This window comes from Durio zibethinus, chromosome 14 (genome assembly GCF_047325235.1).
Source record: "Durio zibethinus cultivar Kanyao isolate XHJ-2024 chromosome 14, ASM4732523v1, whole genome shotgun sequence".
NCBI classification, from domain to species: domain Eukaryota; kingdom Viridiplantae; phylum Streptophyta; class Magnoliopsida; order Malvales; family Malvaceae; genus Durio; species Durio zibethinus.
The window spans coordinates 10,588,156-10,605,603 of NC_143175.1; the positions used below are offsets into that span (position 1 = coordinate 10,588,156).

Sequence of the window (17,448 nt, forward strand, 5' to 3'; positions counted from 1 at the left end):
AAAGCACGAATTGTGTCATATTGAAATTGATTTTAATACGAATAAATACGAGATATTTTTTTTAAAAATATATATAATTTTTTTTATATTATTTTTATGTCATATCATCATATCGTATGTAAAATTATTAAATCTATTTACGAGTGAAAGGAGAGAAATAAACAAGTAAATAAAAAACATTCATTATATTGTCATATAACATAGCATATGTTTACATTAGCGACACCAATTTTTGTCTAAAAAGAACAATTAGTTTGTTTAATAACATAAATGAAGCAATTCAAGGTGAAATAAAAAAAAATTCATTTCAATATTAGGAGTGATAACAAATCATATTAAAATTTGATTTAAATCTGAATCAAACTTTCATACGATCTAATATGAATTAAATTTTATATATTCAGTTTGATTCATTAATTTTTTAAATTAATTTTTTGTTTTTTAATATATTATTTTAATATATTTAAATAAATTAAAGTGTAAAATAATTATTTTTATTTTATAAAAATTTTAAAAATATATAAAAATTAATAAAAATATATAATATAGCTCGATTTGATTTTTTTTTATTTTTCAATTTCAACTTAAAATATAAATTTAATATTCAAATTTAATTCAAAATAAATAAAAAAAAATGATTCAGATTAAACATTATTATTTTAAATTACTTTTTAAGTTTTTAAAATTTTTTCTCCCACCTCTGCGCAAGACTTGTCTAAAAGATTCTTTGGTCCTTTTATTCAAAGTGTAACTTTTGGTCCTTTGATCTTTAATCAACATAATTATCATTAAGTAATTGAAATTAAAGAAATTTTTAAAAAACTAATTATACAATGATAAAAAAAAATTTTATTCAAAATTACCAACTCTGAAACCATAATCAATTATTTATGACCATCTTGAATGCAGGATATCGTGAAATTCCATTAGAAAAGGAAATTAGTTTTCCTTTAAAAATTTTTTTTTTTTAAAAAGAGTGGTCATTTCATTAGCCAACTCATTATGGGGACAACTTAGTTTAATATTGTGTAAGTGCATATGTGTCAGTATGTGAGTAGAAAGATGATCCAAATCTACAATCTTCGACTCCTTGCTAAGGTTTTTAGGGCACGCAAATTGCGGAGCCAAGCCAACTTTAACGGCCTTTCCTCAACGTTTACCCCTTTCTTTCTTTCTTGTCTGAAATGATTCAATTATTTTAGTGGGGCTTAAAAAGTGGGATTGAATTGAATATTCCAATGCAATTGCAAATTGGCTTTGGTCTGGCTGTTACCGCTATTTGGTCAATTAAGACTGGATGACCTGATAAAAGTTTCCATCTTGGTAAGTTTTGGTGAGTTCCTTTTTGTTGATTGATTTAAGCTGTTGAGATTGGATTTTCATCTGGGTACTGCTCTTCTTGATTTTTTTTTTTATCTAATTGACTTTGATTTTGGTTACATATTTGAACTGGGTTCTTGTTTTGTTATCTAAAGTTGGGGAGGGGAGGTTGGCCGATTCAAGTTTTATTTTTTATTTTTTAAGTTTTTTATGGGTAGCTTATGCATTTGAAATGAAAATTTCTTTGATAGGGAGAAGGGGGAAATGCTTTTCCTTATTAAAATGTTAGATTTGCTGGTAAATTTACCAATTTTGGGCTGTTACAGTTAAGTGAGCCTCATGAGTACCTCCAAGCCCCATTTATGGCTTTTTTGTTATGTAAATAATACTTTTTTAATTTTTTGCTCTTTGACAAGTACTTGGATCATTGAATGGTCTGTACTTCATACTTTTCGTGATTTATATATTGATCTGTTTCAAATTGTAGACCCTAAAATAGATCCACTACTCATAAAGGAAAATGAGAAAAATAGTAATCTTGCTATCGGGTTAGAGCTTGAGAATAAGCATTCCTCACATTGTCATATCAATGTGTTCCCTTGATTAGTTGGCATTGAACATCTTTAGTTGGTTGCAAAATCTACAGCTTCTCATGTGTCTTAGAGGACTTCCAATGGTAGTTAGCAAGCTACTTTTCAGTAAAATTGTAGCGATAGGGCTAATGTTCTTTCTTTGGAGATTTTGACTGAAATCTAGCAGTGTAGGAGGTGGCAGTGTTTATTTTGATAGGACGAGAACTGAAAGAAAGAATATAATTTTTTCTATTGTGCTTGTGTTAAGTAATGTATTGATGAGATGAATTTCAATTGTTGGGTAGAAACTTAGAATTATTTCTAGAAAATTGGTTAATTTGTTAAAGAGTCCAGCAGTTTCAAAAAATGCTGTATACAAATGCCCTTCTTCCTCATATGTTAAGCATACGAGGAAGAACTTGTTTGATCAGGTGTATTTATATTACTGAGTATACATCATTTTCAATATTGACTGATGCCCTAGTCACATTTGGGTATTTAATAGCTTTCAGGTGTTTTTCTTCTTACTCAAGTTGCTATTCTCTCAAATTAGTACACCTTTGTTGAATGTTGTTATTCCATTTTGAAAATTGAGAATATTCTTTTGCTGACTTTAAAACTGGATTGTTTGAGTAGAACATCTTTTCATTTCTGAGCTTGATTATTGTTTTATGCTTTATCCTTCTTTTTCGCCTTACTGTTTACTCATATCAATCCAATAAATGAAAATTAGATCATTAAAATTTCCCTTTATTTGATAATCCTTTTTCCTTTGGCTACTCCTAAGACAAGAAGCCAGAACCACTTCCTCACGCTCCCATGTAAGGACCTAGTTAAATAGTAGTCTTTAGGAGGCTTCTTGACAATAAAGATTTCCCCAAGCATCACAGGCCTCTTCTTGAACTTATAACAAAATACATACTTGTAACACAAGAAATTTGGTACTTCTTAAGCTACTATAATGACAAATGGATCATGCTGCTGACGCTTCATTCTAACCACTTTAGGTTGTAATCTTAGATCTGTTACATAAGAGTATGACCTATTATGTACTTAGTAAAAGTGTTCAGTGGATCTTCTTGGTATATTTTATTGGTTCATCTCTCTTCCCCTACCTCTATCTTGGGCTTGTTGAAAATTCCTCCTAGCTATTGAATTTGTCAAGATGAGTTCTAAAGTATATGGCTGCCCTTAACGTTTTTGCTGTAGAAAGTTCATGGTTTTCCTTGATTTAGATTGATTGAACTTCTAATATCTAATATTATTATTAGTAGGGAAATGCCTTTTATAGATATTTAGAATGGAGGGAATTGCAGAAAAGATTATGAAGATGCGGAGTTAAGAGAGAAGGTCCAATTCATCCCCCACCCTCCCTCACGTGGTTTCCCCTACACTAGATTCAAACGAAGAGTGTGTGCTGGCATTAACATTCAAAACTACAATATGGTACCCGGTGGTGGTATCTGCAGAGATGTGATCGAGTCTCGCATCACATTTGCAGACTATGATATGGCAGCTTCAAGCGCAGAGTTAAGGGGTTCCCCTTTAAGAAAGGCTGCAACTGGTTTAGGTGGAAATCTGGGAGCAACATCAACAAATGATGTGCATGAACTACTTGAGTGTCCTGTTTGCATAAATTTGATGTATCCTCCAATTTACCAGGTGGGTTCAATTTACATGCTGAAAATAAAAATTCAGAAAGTATTTGGAATTGCATTTTCCTTGGGATTTTGTGTTTGTATCATCATCAAATTGGTAGGCATTTGCATTGGAAATCATATTTCATATAAGTGAATCAAATTATTTTTCTTTAATCAATCAAAATTGAAGAAATTAACATAATGTATAATTAATAAAAAAAAAGAAAGCAGGACTCCTTTTCCCAAATCTTTTACGCAGAAGAAAGTAGCATTATCATCTCAATTCTGAAAGTAATTGAAAAGATGCCAATACTTTAACTGCTATTCTTGTGTATGCATAGTGTAATTATGCTAGTCCTTTATTGAACTATTTTGGATGCCTGAAGGCCAGGCAGCTGATTAGGTATATGGACAGTGCCATAGTACTTAGTATGCATGAGTATAAGTGCATTAGTGAAGAAATTTTACATTTGCATCAATGCTTCACAAGCACAATATAAAATTTTTACTTCAACATTCTTCCAGTGACAGCTTTTTATATCTCCTATGTTAGTGTCCCAATGGCCACACTGTATGTTCAATTTGCAAGGCTAGAGTTCACAACTCTTGCCCAACTTGCCGCAACGAGCTTGGAAATATAAGGTGTTTGGCTCTGGAGAAAGTAGCTGAGTCACTGGAACTTCCTTGCAGATACCAGATTCTGGGTTGTCATGATATTTTTCCATACTACAGCAAGCTCAAGCATGAAAAAAACTGTAGATATCGCCCATATAGTTGCCCATATGCTGGAGCTGAATGCTCTGTCACTGGTGATATTCCATTTCTTGTCATGCATCTCAAGAATGATCACAAGGTTGACGTGCATGATGGGTGTACTTTCAACCACAGATATGTTAAATCCAATCCCCATGAAGTGGAAAATGCCACATGGATGTTAACTGTAAGATCTCTCACCCTCTCCCTCCCTCTGCCTCTCTCTTCTCTCTGTGACATACACATACTTGCAACAAGTTCACAAACTTTCATGCATCATCTCAAACAGATCTCTTGTCTGATCCAAATCCTATTCTAAAATGATTAAAATGATGTTTAGAATGGGAATTATAACAACTTTAATGATTGCATTCCCAATTACATCTTTTGTTCCTTCGGTTAATTAATCTTGAACCTCCCCAACCATTTGATACTTTTTGCTAATTAGTTTAGTTTAATTAATTCTTCAACATCATATGGACATCAGCTTTGTTACTTGAATATCAACCAAACCAAAATTGCTTAAAATTTAAACCGTTTCCAAATAATTAGTAGTTAGTACTATATATCCATGAAACTCCATTCAGTTTGATCTGTACCTGGAGCCATTGATGACTGTCCTATCTGCTGCAGGTTTTCAACTGTTTTGGTCGACAATTTTGCTTGCACTTTGAGGCTTTTCACATAGGAATGGCACCTGTTTACATGGCCTTCCTGCGGTTCATGGGTGATGAAGATGAGGCTAGACAGTTCAGTTATAGTCTGGAAGTTGGTGGCAATGGCAGAAAGTTTATGTGGCAAGGAGTTCCTAGAAGCATTCGTGATAGTCATAGGAAAGTTCGAGATAGTCAAGATGGACTCATCATTCAAAGGAACCTGGCACTCTTCTTTTCAGGTGGTGATAGACAGGAGCTGAAGCTGAAAGTGGCTGGCCGTATTTGGAAGGAACAATGAAATAAGTCCAGAAATGAAATCTATGATATTGAAGTGAAAATTTGTATTGGAAATAACATATAAATAAAATAAAAAGGTTGCTAGATTCATGCAATTTTCTGTAAATTTTGTAGATAAAGATATCACATATGAAGTTAACTATGATTTGCAATGGAATTTATTACTTATTTCGTTAATGATATTTCAGCATCATACAGATTTGCAGAAATTGATAGGCATAGGTTGCTCTGGTGATTGTCCCCCGGCTCATCAAGCTCAAAAGCAATGATCAATCCTTACTTTGCTTTTGTAATTTCTAGTATTTGCTTTCAGTTTTTATAATAGATGTTATAATTGAAAATGAATAAATAGTTAAAATGCCACATCAATTCAAAAGTATGTGTTCAATATAAAAGTAAAATTACACATTTTATTGATAATTATGGTTTTTTTTTATTTATTTAATTTTTACAAAAGAGGCTTTAGCTTTGGGATAAAAGAATGAATTACAAATATTGAGATTTGAATCCTAGATTAGGTGAATGTCACTTTTTGAGAGTGATTATATGAGTTCGTTGGATTATATTTCGAATTCAATTTTTTGTGTTTTTATGTTTAAATGAAGTCTTTACATTTTCCTTCCACAACAAAGAAATGTAATCAAGTAGTGAAATTAACAATCAAATTGAACTTAAAGTTTGTTGTAAATAATATTGTTCAAAACTGGCTTAAAACCCTAGTTGACATTCAACTTCATGAAGATTTCCCTTTAAAGAAGCACAAACTAGAGCACGCTGTTCTCAACAGCTACGCAGCAGTCAGCATTATATGTGGAGGTTTATGGAGAATTATACTTCAGCATCTGGTTTTCCCATAGGTGTTTTCTGGGACTACCTTACATGAACATGGCAGGGAGGAATTTGTCTAACATTCCAGAGCCATAAATAAATGAAGTAAATGATTTAGTTGGTTTTTGCTATTTAACCTTCATTTTGACAAGGTCATTGCCCTGTAAAATTCTATCCTAAATGACTTCAACTTTAAGATAATTTGAATTCGAAACGACATAAATTTCCTTCAATCAAAAATTATTTGATTCGGTCTATCAATTGACACCTCTACTTACAAATCATGGAAAACATTCCACATACAATAAACCTTGTGCATCAAAATGACTTTTGGAATCATTTTAAAGAGATGAAACTTGGTCTTTTTATATGTTTTGTGATGCTTTTGTCCAAGGATATTACCACGTTTGGCTCCAAATCCCAAACAACCTTTAATATCCATATTTTCCAAGTAACAAAATACTAGTATTATAAACTTGACAAACCCCTTCAATCCCTTTCAAGTTGCTTGGTTTTTAAGGTACTAATCTACTCAATTTTAGTCACACTATCTAACTAACAATCAAAAAATTCATATCAAGACTTAAATTTAAGAAATAAAACTAATAACTAAATGAGAAAGCTGGTAGAGAATGTCAAAGGAGGAACTTCAAGTAACAAAAGGAATCAATTTTGGGCCAATTTTCACAAATCATGCCTAATTTGTTTTTATCTCTGCTTTTATTATTATTACTAGAATATTGATCCTACTTCACTTGTTATTTTTCTATATTTATTGATTTATTGGTTTAACTAATATTAAAAATAATTTAAATTAAGTCATAATTATTTATTTAAATAATATCTATTTTTGTATGTTTAATGGAGTATATATTATTATTAGTATTCATACAATAATTTTTTTGTTATATTTTAATTGATTTTTATTTTAAAATGACAAAACTTTAAATTAAAAAAAACTTATTAAAATTTTGAAAAAAATTTATTTAGTATATATTTTTAAGTATTATTATTTTTAGTATTAAATAAATAATATATTTTTCAAAGTGATATTTGATTTGATAAATATCTTGAAAATTTGTTTTAAAATATTGATCATAATGTTTATATCAAAAATATAAATTTTCAAGATTGACAAATCTTTGTAAAACATTTCTCAAAGTTTCAACAAATATTTCTTTATGTTTTTGTATTTCTCAAACCAAAATTATCTTAAAAAATTATTTATTTAATTTTAAATTAAATCTAATTGCTATTTTTGAAGTGAACTTATTCATTTTGGACTCAATAAAATTTTAATAATATTGATTTTGATAAATGGATTAACTAGAGAAAGATGTTTTATACGAATAAGGTTTTCCAACATTGAATTTGTTTTTTTTTTGTATTAATTTATAAATTTTTAATATTTGAAATTTATATGGATGAAAAACTTTTTGAGTTTACTTTCTAATGGATTAAATAAAATCAAAATCAAAATTTTTTGAGAAAAGATTTTAAATTTTTACTAAAGATTATACAATTGTTTAACAACTGCATAAAGGATAATTTTTTAAATTTATTATTATTTTTATACATTTGATCAAATGATGAATTTTATATGGATATAAAGTTTCTCAAGTCTAATTTTTACATCTTTAAACAAATCTTGATTTGAAATTGTATAACTTAAGATATGATCAAATTAGTGAAAAAATATAATACAATACAAAATTTAATCTAAAACAACCAACAATATTGTTCATCCAAAATAATCTTGAATACAAAGCCAGGCTAATCCAATCGATCCCCTATCAAAATGGATCGATTTGTTGTCATGCGATGATTAAAATTTGAATGAAGTTTAAGAACCATTCAATCCATTAATGTACCTATTCGATCCCTTTATCCTTGACAGCTTCCAATTGTTAGTTTTTTTTTTTTTTAAGGAAATAACGATTCTTTTCTTTTCCAACTCAACCTCAATGGCTCCAATTCATTTTTCTTTATATAAAGAGGCCTTTCAACACCATTAACAAGAGATAGGTATGGGAGAAAGTTCATAAAACCATATTTTCAAAATTCTCTAAGAAAATCAAGAGCAATAAAAAGTTTAAAGCTTAAATTTTATATTCTTTGTATATGTTGTATCTAAATAATTTAGTCTCCTATTTGTATTTTATTAGACAAATACTAAGGTTTTTAGAAGTGTCATTGGTTTGCAAATCATTAAAGCTTAATTGTAATATGAAAATGAGGTATCCTCTTAAATGATTTTAAAAGTTTTTGTAAAAATTCATTTTGAGTGGTTACAGGTTATTACCTTAGCCTAGAAAGACAGGGAACTAGAGGTTACTATCTTAGTTTATAAAGATAAGGAATAAAGGTTGTACTTTAGTCTTAAAAGATAGTTTGTAAGAATTCTTAAGAATTAGTCAATTTGAATTCTTAGCTAAAAAAACTAAGGAAAAGTATGTAGGTACTTTTAGAGAAAAATCAAACTTTTATAAATCTTATGTTTGATTTTTATCCCTATTCTTTTTAGTTTAATTGTCGTTTATATTTGTGTCAAGTCCATTAATTATTATTTATTGCATCATATTTTTATTAAAAATTATATTAATTTTAATTTTTCATTAAATTTAATTGAAAGTGAATTTTGAAAAAAAAAATTGGAGACAATCAAATTCACTTGTTATCTATATTTGATCTAACACTTTCTAATTATAAAAATTAATTATTACTAATTACATAAAAACAAATGTATTTTCAAGTGCAATTTAAGTGAACCCACCCCCAAAAAATGTATTATATGTTCCAAGTTTCAAGCTAAACTACGGTTTCCAAAATTTTGAAGATAAAAACAAAATTTGTCTTATTATAACATTGTATGTTCCAAGTTCTATTTGTATGCATTAATGTAATGTCTTCTGATAATAATAATAATAATATTACATTTCGATTGTTTTATCTTTTAAATATTTTAATTTGAATGACAGTTAAAAACTTTTCAAATAACGTATTCAAATCCATTTCGATACGTCTATATCAACTTATCTTTTTATTTTATTGTTTTCTACGTAAACTCACATGGTTTATATGATGTATTGTATTTTTAAAAAATCATAATCTATGACTTTTACGATGCAATATCAGAAGTGTAAATGATATATTAGTACTCGTAAATTATTTGAGTTCGATTAAAATAAAATTCGAATTCGATTCGATTATTATCGAGTCGAGCTCGAGCTCGAGCTCGAGTAGCTCGACTCATTGATTGAGTCGAGTTTGAGTATTCTTATACTCAGTTCGAGTAGCTCACGAGACTAATTAAGTTTTTATATTTAATTTTTTATATTATTTTAATTAATAAAATATATCGAATTCGAACTCGAACTTGAGCACAAATAATCAAGCTCTTGTTGAGTATAAAAATTAAGCTTATTTTTATATATTTTTGAGTTTAATCGAATAAGTTCAAGTAGCTTAAATTCGATTACAGATTAAATTCGAGTTAAAAAAATGAAACTTTATAGAATTCGAATCGAGTGTTGAATCGCAAGTGATGAATCGAGCTTGAATTTAAATTTTTTACTGTATCAATTTAATTTGACTCGATTACATTTTTATATAAGATTTAACGTGCAGCTTTTACAATGCAACCATAATGACTAATGAGCCCTTTTTACAATGCAGGCATAATGAGCTGCTTTTATCTTATTAACAGCACAAGTCAGGTCTGAATAAAAAATGCGGGTTTCGGGTTCAACACGCGAATCGCTTATGCGGGTTGTAGCTGACCCATTTTTCTTGTTTCCAAAACGACGTAATGTTGGATTTAGTCTAAAATCCTTATTTCAAGAATTTTTTTAGGTGCCTTTCTCCTCTCTCTCTTGGCCAGAAAAATCAAATAAGCTAGAAATCGGCTGGCCTCCACCGTAGCCGCTGCCTTTTGCAACCTCTGGCGGACGTCTACAGACGCCGGAATCATCTCAAATTTTGCCAAAAAATTCTTATTGACACTTTCACTCCTTCTATCACAGTTGTTTTCCCAAAAAGTTAATCAATGCCCTACATCTAAAACTAAAATTCAGATTTTCATCATTGTCCACACAATCCCATGACCACCAGAAACTTTCATCCACCTTCTTAGTTTAGAAACCCAGAAAAAAAAAAAAAAACTAAAAATAAAGGAGCCGGAAACTGCCATTAATTTTTTTGCTATATACTTGCTAATGAAACTGTGTTTTTGCTTGTGTTTGTCTTCCTTTATATTGTGTTGGAATTTTTTTTGCGTATGATTCTTGATTTCCATTATGATTGCTTGATTGGGTTTTTGAATTTTGTTGGATTGAATTTGGGTTCTTGCTATCGATATCATTGCTGCTATAATTGTTGGTTTGTTTTGTGATTGCTTGATTGGGTTCTTAGGTTTTGTTGGGTTGAATGTGGGTTCCTGCTGCCGATGTAACTGTTGCTGTTGGGTTTCTGTTTGATTGGGATCTTGGGTTTTGTTGGGTTGAATCTAGTTTTTGTTGTAATTATTGCCATTTTTGTTGCTTTTTTTTTTTAAATTATTATAATATTTATACTAATTTGAAAGGTAAAACAGTACCTTTTTAATGCAGCAGATTATTATTATTATTATTATTATTATTATTATTATTATTATTATTATTATTCAATATTCATAACTTTTCTTTTTTTTTTTCCTTAGTATAAGAAAATATTTCATCAATAATTATTTTTAATAAAACTCATTTCTAAAAATACATCCAATTATCCATACCAATCTTTCAAAAGTTAAGGATTCTTCTACCTTCAAATTAGGTTTGTTTTTCTATTTCTGTTCATTAATGCAAAGACAAGCTTGTAGTCTCAAATCAATTAATTAGAAACTATAATTTATTTTTGCTTTAGGTAGGCAAAATTCTGAAAGTTGAAAAAGGATAAAGTTATTGTATAAATAGCAAGTAATCTCCCTCATTTACATAAATGATTTGTTAAAGAAACAAAAATAACTTTTCATTTTCAAATTTTAATATTTTGAAATGATCTTTGCCATTTGTAGCTCCTATCCTTTTTGCTGAGAAGTTCGAGGTTCATAGCAAGCTGAAAGGAGTCCACAGCAGCCCAAAGCCTTGCACCTGAAATTGAAAGAGTTGAAGTGTTTTTCAGTAAAAGAGGAAGCTGGAATATTTGTTGATTACAAATCAAAGTAAAAAAAAACATTGAGATACCTTTGATTACATGTATATACAAACAAGGGTTTTTTAAAACTTAAAAAAAAAAAAAAAACACGTTTATTTTGAAATATTAAAAAAAATGGTATTTTTGACATTGAATTTAGGATGCATAATATAAAGAATAAAAGTAGTGAATTAAGAAGAAATTAAGTTACAGCAAATTCATGAACCCTCCATCCCCTTTCTTTGTTGAAGTTGGACAACATTTCGTCTTCCCTGCAGTCGAAATTAATTTTAATCACATAATAATCCAGCTTAAAGCCAAAGGATTAATCACCACTCCCCCTCAAAATAAATGAAATAAACAAAGTAAAAAAAATTAAGCAAGACCTGCTGAGCGTCCAGGGCTGTTCTCCCCAGGATTTCCTTGTATTCGGTGCGTCTTGTTCTTGAGTTGGTGCGTCTTGCGTTCTACCATAATTGATCAATAAAATCACTGAAACTTGCCCAATTTTTCTTTCCTTTCTAAACCTTCGAAGTTAAGGAAAGATTTGGTTTTTCTTTTTGCTTATCATCTTATTGTAGGTATAAAGATATATATAAGCAAGCAAAGGAATATTAAGATGGGGACTGTTTTTTTAATAAAGAAAATCATAGTTTAAAAATAAAATAAATCAAATAGATTAATTCTCGAATTTAAATAGGTTACTTTAATTTTTTTTTCTTTTTTATCTCTTATCATTGTCTTGGTTGCTAGTCCTCACATCATGGAATAAGAATCTTAATTAATTTTCCAATATGGGAAACAGCTCATAATGGCAGTGCAATCAGTGTCAACATCTAAATGTGCATAAAAACATTGTGCACTTTTTTAAATGGATTGCAGAAAAATAGTATGAAGTATAATGTAATGATAAAATCGGATTATAAGCTTAATTCCAATATTACAATTCATTCAAGTACAATAATATTTAAATATGTTCATGAGTTGAATTATCTATCAACTCCAGACTCAAATCGAATTTTTCATAAAAATATATGACAATCGTTTAATTCTTTTTAGTGGAGTTCAAAAATTTTATAGTGATATAAGAAACGAAATTTTGTAGTTGTCATGTCAAAATTATGTTCAATATTCTTCGAGAAACACATATATCGTGGTTCAGTCAAACAACGGCTCTTTCGATTATAGTCTAATTTATTTGGATAAATTATTTTCTTTTTCCTTTTGTGTATAATTTAACACAAATTTATTAATTTAAAAAATAGATAATTTATCTCAAAAATTTTAATTCTATTAATAAAATTTAAGTAATTGCAGGATTGTCTTTTAAAAAATTTTAATTATTGATTTTAATAAATATAATGGATGAGATTAAATTGTTTTTTTCTTTTTGAATTATCTCTTTTATTTCTTAAATTTGTTGAAATCAATGGTTAAAAAAATATAAAATTTGTTAATTTTACACTAATTTAAATTGATCCATTCTCTATTATTTATTTCATATGTATCTATTGGATATATAATAACAAAAAATTATTTGTATTTAAACATTACAATTCTTTAACTTAGACTTACATATTATAAATGATTTTCAATTTTAAAAAAAAAGTTTGTAATTAGCATATTTTCACAAACAGGAAAATCTAAATTTAACATATTTAAGAGTATTATAACACTTAAATTAAATTGAAAAATGTTCAATTTTTATATTTTTTTAACCAAACCTTTTTATTATTATATCTTTCATTTTTTTTAGATAGTTACAAGCTAAAATAATATTACATGCTTAATATATTCATTTTGTTATACATATATTTACATATTGGTATATTTATAATTGTAAGATTTATTTATATTGCATATAAAAAATCTTTTTTCTATGATTAGTAGATTTGATATATTTTGAGAAAAAATAAAAAAATTTAATATTATAAAATATTAGTTGATGTGAATATTTGAGATATTAACTTTTTAATGGTAAAATAATCTTTAAATGAATTTTTTAATAAAATAACTAAGGGATAATTAATGGAATGACCTAGTTGTCTTATAAAATTAAAAATTTCGGAGCAAATTATTTATTTTTTAAATTAATAAACTTGTATTGAATTATATTCAAAGCTAAAATACCTAATTATTTTGGTTTTTCTTTCTAACCAATTAAAATAATAAACTTTTTCTGAAGATTCCAATGTAAAGTTGGAAACAATGCGCATATTTCACTTTCAAGAAAAGCGATTTTTTTTTTTTTGAAAAATTTGGTTTAGATTCCTATCCAAAGGAAGATGAAGATAACGAAAAACCTAACCAACGTGAAACATGAATGTCCGGATTCCTTTACTTCAAAAACATTGTAAAATAGGCTCTTCTTATTCTTCTTCTAAAAAATAGAATATTAACGTGGTGACGTCATGCAACTGATGTCAGCAAAAGGAATTACGGACTACATGCATAGATTAAGTTTTGAACTACGTTTAGTAGTTAAAGGTATTTGAAAAATATCAATTTCAAATTAAATTTTTTTTTTATTTATGTTAAAACTTTGTCTTTCTTATGTAACAAAAAAAAAAAGTTTTGACCACATAATTAAGGTTTCAAATATTGTTGGGCTAATGTTAGAAGTATACATCGATGGATTGGGCTAATGGTTTAACAATATTAAATATTTTTATAATAAATATAACATAAATGAACAGAACAAGTTCGTGGCCAAGCCTAACTTTTAAATGTGTCAAGAAGGTCTACTTATGAATATCTCTAATTAGTAATCTCTTGGATTGGAACATTAAGTTATACTTGTATGATTAGATAATTAAAGTTTGTTTTTATCATAAATCACATATTAAAAGTATTTTATTGTCTACTAGAAATAGCCTCTCCGCTATGTTGGAGTGAATTATTTTTCAGACAAAAAATTGTAATTATTTATTAATGATTTATTATTTTGAATATATTTATAATTTTTTAATTTAAAAATGATAAATAAAAAATTATTATATATAACATTTCATATATTGTGATTATAATTTTTCATTAATTATTTTATACTTTTGAGCGTTGTATTATTAATCATTTGATTAAATGTATGATTTTTAATTTAATATAATTTACAAATTTTTTTTGTAAAAATATTTTTAAAAAAATAAAAACAATTTAATTTTTTGTTTTGTCTTTTTATATTTATACTTATCATATCATATTTTTAATTTTTATTTTATTATAGTAATTTAATATGCAGTTAAGTTTTATGTAAAAATTTAATATGTAATTTAATTAGGGGTAATATAACTATTTTTATAAAATATCACATGCCAAATTTTTATAAAATAATGGCAAGAGTATTTTAATAATTTAATATGTGGTTAATTTTCTATTAGGTTAAAATAATAGGAACATTATAATAATTTTCAAATAAAATACCACATGTCAACTTCCTATTAAGTAATCACAAAAGTATATATGTAATTATAATGGAATGGATATTGTATTAATTTTGGTCAATTATGGTAAGAGAACATTTTTATAATTATGATAAAAAAAGCATTATAATAATTTTGACCTATTAGTAGGAGGAGAACTATAATAATTTTGATAAATTATAGTAGAAAGATATTTTTGTAATTATGATATAAAAAACATTGTAATAATTTTAACCAAGTATTATTGAAAGTATATTTTCATAATTATGATAAGAGCATTATTATAATAATTTATTAATTTTGATCATCTATAAGAGGAAAGATAATATAATAATTTCAATCATGTGTCAAAATATAATTTTAAAAATTTTGTTTTAATTTTAAAAATTTCAAACAAATTTTTTTAAATATGAAAGAGGCAAAATTTTTATATCAAGTTTTAATAGATAACAATATATAGTCAAATAAAAATGTATTTATTTTTTTAATATAAATTATAAATTAATTATATGTAAATATATTTTTTTATTAAATTAAAATATTAACTAATAACTTTATTAATATAATACATATATTAAAATAAATTAAATAAATAATAAAATATAGTCTTTTATATATATCAATGAAGCTTGAGGCAGAGTGTTCTAAATTTGATTTTGACTTAACCTAAATTGTTCAAAAAGGTGAAACTTAATCCAATCCTTATTTTAAACAAAAAAAACCTCACTTCTATTGAATTGTGATAAATCCAAACCCATCGAATATAAGTTGTTTTGTTATCTTTTCATTCATTGACTTTTTCTTTAAAAATTTTATTTGATAAAAAATAAAAAATAAAGAAAATGATAAAAACAAAGAAGCCAAATAGGATGCCACATAAACTTATTAAATTAAGATATTAAATAATATTTTTTGACAAAATACATATATAAATATAAAATTAAATAAATAATATATATATGTATATATATATATATATGTTGATGTATGATACCTAAACCTTACTCTTACCAAGCTCAATTTAAAAAAACTCAATCCAATTATCCTGAATTAAATAGAAATGTACCAATTAGATCAAGGTGAATCGAAACCTATTGAATATAGAACTTTTTTATTATAAAATTTATTTACTAAAAAAAGAAGAAAAATTAAAAAAAGAAAAGAAAAGAGGAAAAAAAATCAATAGCTTTAAAAACAGAGAAAATGAAAAAAAGGAAATATCACGTGATACCCAAGACAAGGCGGAGCACTTTAAATCCATCTCCAACTTGACCTATTTTTTTTTTTTTAAATTTAACCCAATCTCCAACTTTTTAAAAATACATCTATATTAAATCGAAACCAATCAAAAACCAATTAAATACAAATTGTTTTATCATCCTTATCATTAACTTTTTTTTTACAATATTTATTTAATAAACAAAATAAAATTAAAAAACCAAATTAAAAAGTCAAAAACTAAAAAAAAAAATTTAATAAAAAATAAAATATTAAAAAGTGGATTTTTCGAAGAAGAATGGTGTGTGACGTGAAAACACTCTCATATCTAAAAAATCTACAACTTCAATATAATGAATGGATGGATAATAAAATATATATTTTTATTTATACCCATAATGGGGTGAATTATTATAAATCTACTTTCAATCCAATCTTGATGTAAATTAAAAAAAAAATCTCGATTGGGTCTCAAATTTTTTAGAAATGACCTATCATTGGATAGGGGTCAGTCAAAATCTATCAATATTATCATAATGGCTTTGGGACCGTCAAACGTAAATGAGTTTTAAAATTGAGAAAAATAAAAGGAGAGTCGCCACCAATCTTTGTTATGGTGTGATTGGCCACCCAAAGGTTTATCTTTTTAATAAAACTATAAAAACGGGTTTAAAGTTTATCAAAAAGATAAATTTCAGTTTACAAAAAATCAGGTTGGGTTCGAGAGTCGGTTACGTGTGGGGAAGGATTAGCACTCCCACAACGCCCATAAATTGGTACCATTTAATTATGTGCTATTTTCGGTGTTGGATAAAAATGGTTTTAATTTGAAATTTAACATTAATTCTCTTCATTTGGAAAAATAAAATTTTGCTAAAATTTTTATTTAGAAATATTGAGAAAATCATTGAGTTAAAGAATTATCTTAAAATTCTTCAACATGTAGGCAGAATTTAAAATAATTCTTTTCGCTTAAGATTTAACACAATAATCCTTAAAATGAAATAACAATCTTTATAAAAAATAATTGTTAATGACTCTCCAACATCTAGGCAGAGTATTAAGAATTATTTCTTTCGAAATATTATTTTTTATTTTATTTTATAATATCACAAAAAAAAATTTTAAGTATTATTTTTTTTATTATAAAATATTTTATCACCAAATAGTAAATAAAAATTAAAGACAGAATAATGCAAATAATTACCAATGATAACACGCAAACGTATGTATGACAATGAGTATTATGTAGGATGAGATGCAATTTTAAAGTTAGATTCTTAAGTATAATGAGACCACCACGACTCTCCAACATCTAGGCAGAGCTTAGGTGCATCTGTTTATATTTAAGATATCAATTTACTGTTGTACTTTTATTAATTAATCTTATTATTAATACGAATTAAGAAATCATGTGAAAAGACTTAACGAAGTAAAATTTCCTAAATACCCTATCATCTAGGCGGCATTCGAGAACAAATTGCTTCAAATGGAATTTTCACACGTGTCCTTAAGATTTTTAGGAGGTTTTGAGTCAAGGCTTGAGTAGAGGTTTTGAAGGTTTGGTTTTAAGGTT

General features: G+C 26.8%; 1 protein-coding gene and 1 long non-coding RNA gene across 5 annotated transcripts; one reads left to right on the top strand and one right to left on the bottom strand.

Annotated features, from left to right (window-relative positions):
* The first annotated feature begins 1,049 nt into the window (after positions 1 to 1,049).
* Positions 1,050 to 5,415, top strand: LOC111294378 (E3 ubiquitin-protein ligase SINAT2-like). 4 transcript variants are annotated; one of them, XM_022887660.2, is made up of 4 exons: positions 1,050 to 1,333; positions 3,167 to 3,554; positions 4,086 to 4,472; positions 4,919 to 5,415. In XM_022887660.2, the coding sequence occupies exons 2-4, from the start codon at positions 3,336 to 3,338 to the stop codon at positions 5,237 to 5,239; spliced, it is 927 nt and encodes a 308-aa protein (XP_022743395.1). In that variant the 5' UTR covers positions 1,050 to 1,333; positions 3,167 to 3,335; the 3' UTR covers positions 5,240 to 5,415. The 4 variants fall into 4 exon arrangements, with proteins under 4 accessions (XP_022743395.1, XP_022743394.1, XP_022743392.1 ...); XM_022887659.2 differs by having other exon boundaries at positions 1,050 to 1,323; positions 3,164 to 3,554; XM_022887657.2 differs by having other exon boundaries at positions 1,050 to 1,323.
* A 5,569-nt stretch (positions 5,416 to 10,984) lies between these two features.
* LOC111295631 (uncharacterized) lies at positions 10,985 to 11,801 on the bottom strand. The gene is made up of 3 exons (XR_002690853.2): positions 11,622 to 11,801; positions 11,447 to 11,507; positions 10,985 to 11,192 (listed from the first exon to the last, which is right to left on the bottom strand). It is a non-coding gene; the product is annotated as an uncharacterized LOC111295631 (long non-coding RNA).
* Between the last annotated feature and the right edge of the window lie 5,647 nt (positions 11,802 to 17,448).

Bases quoted from the DNA above. Each gene is read 5' to 3' on its own strand.
- LOC111294378 (XM_022887660.2), top strand. From the start codon at position 3,336: ATGGTACCCGGTGGTGGTATCTGCAGAGATGTGATCGAGTCTCGCATC. The intron at 3,555-4,085 runs GTGGGTTCAATT...CTCCTATGTTAG, and splicing joins TGTATCCTCCAATTTACCAG to TGTCCCAATGGCCACACTGT. The intron at 4,473-4,918 runs GTAAGATCTCTC...TATCTGCTGCAG, and splicing joins ATGCCACATGGATGTTAACT to GTTTTCAACTGTTTTGGTCG.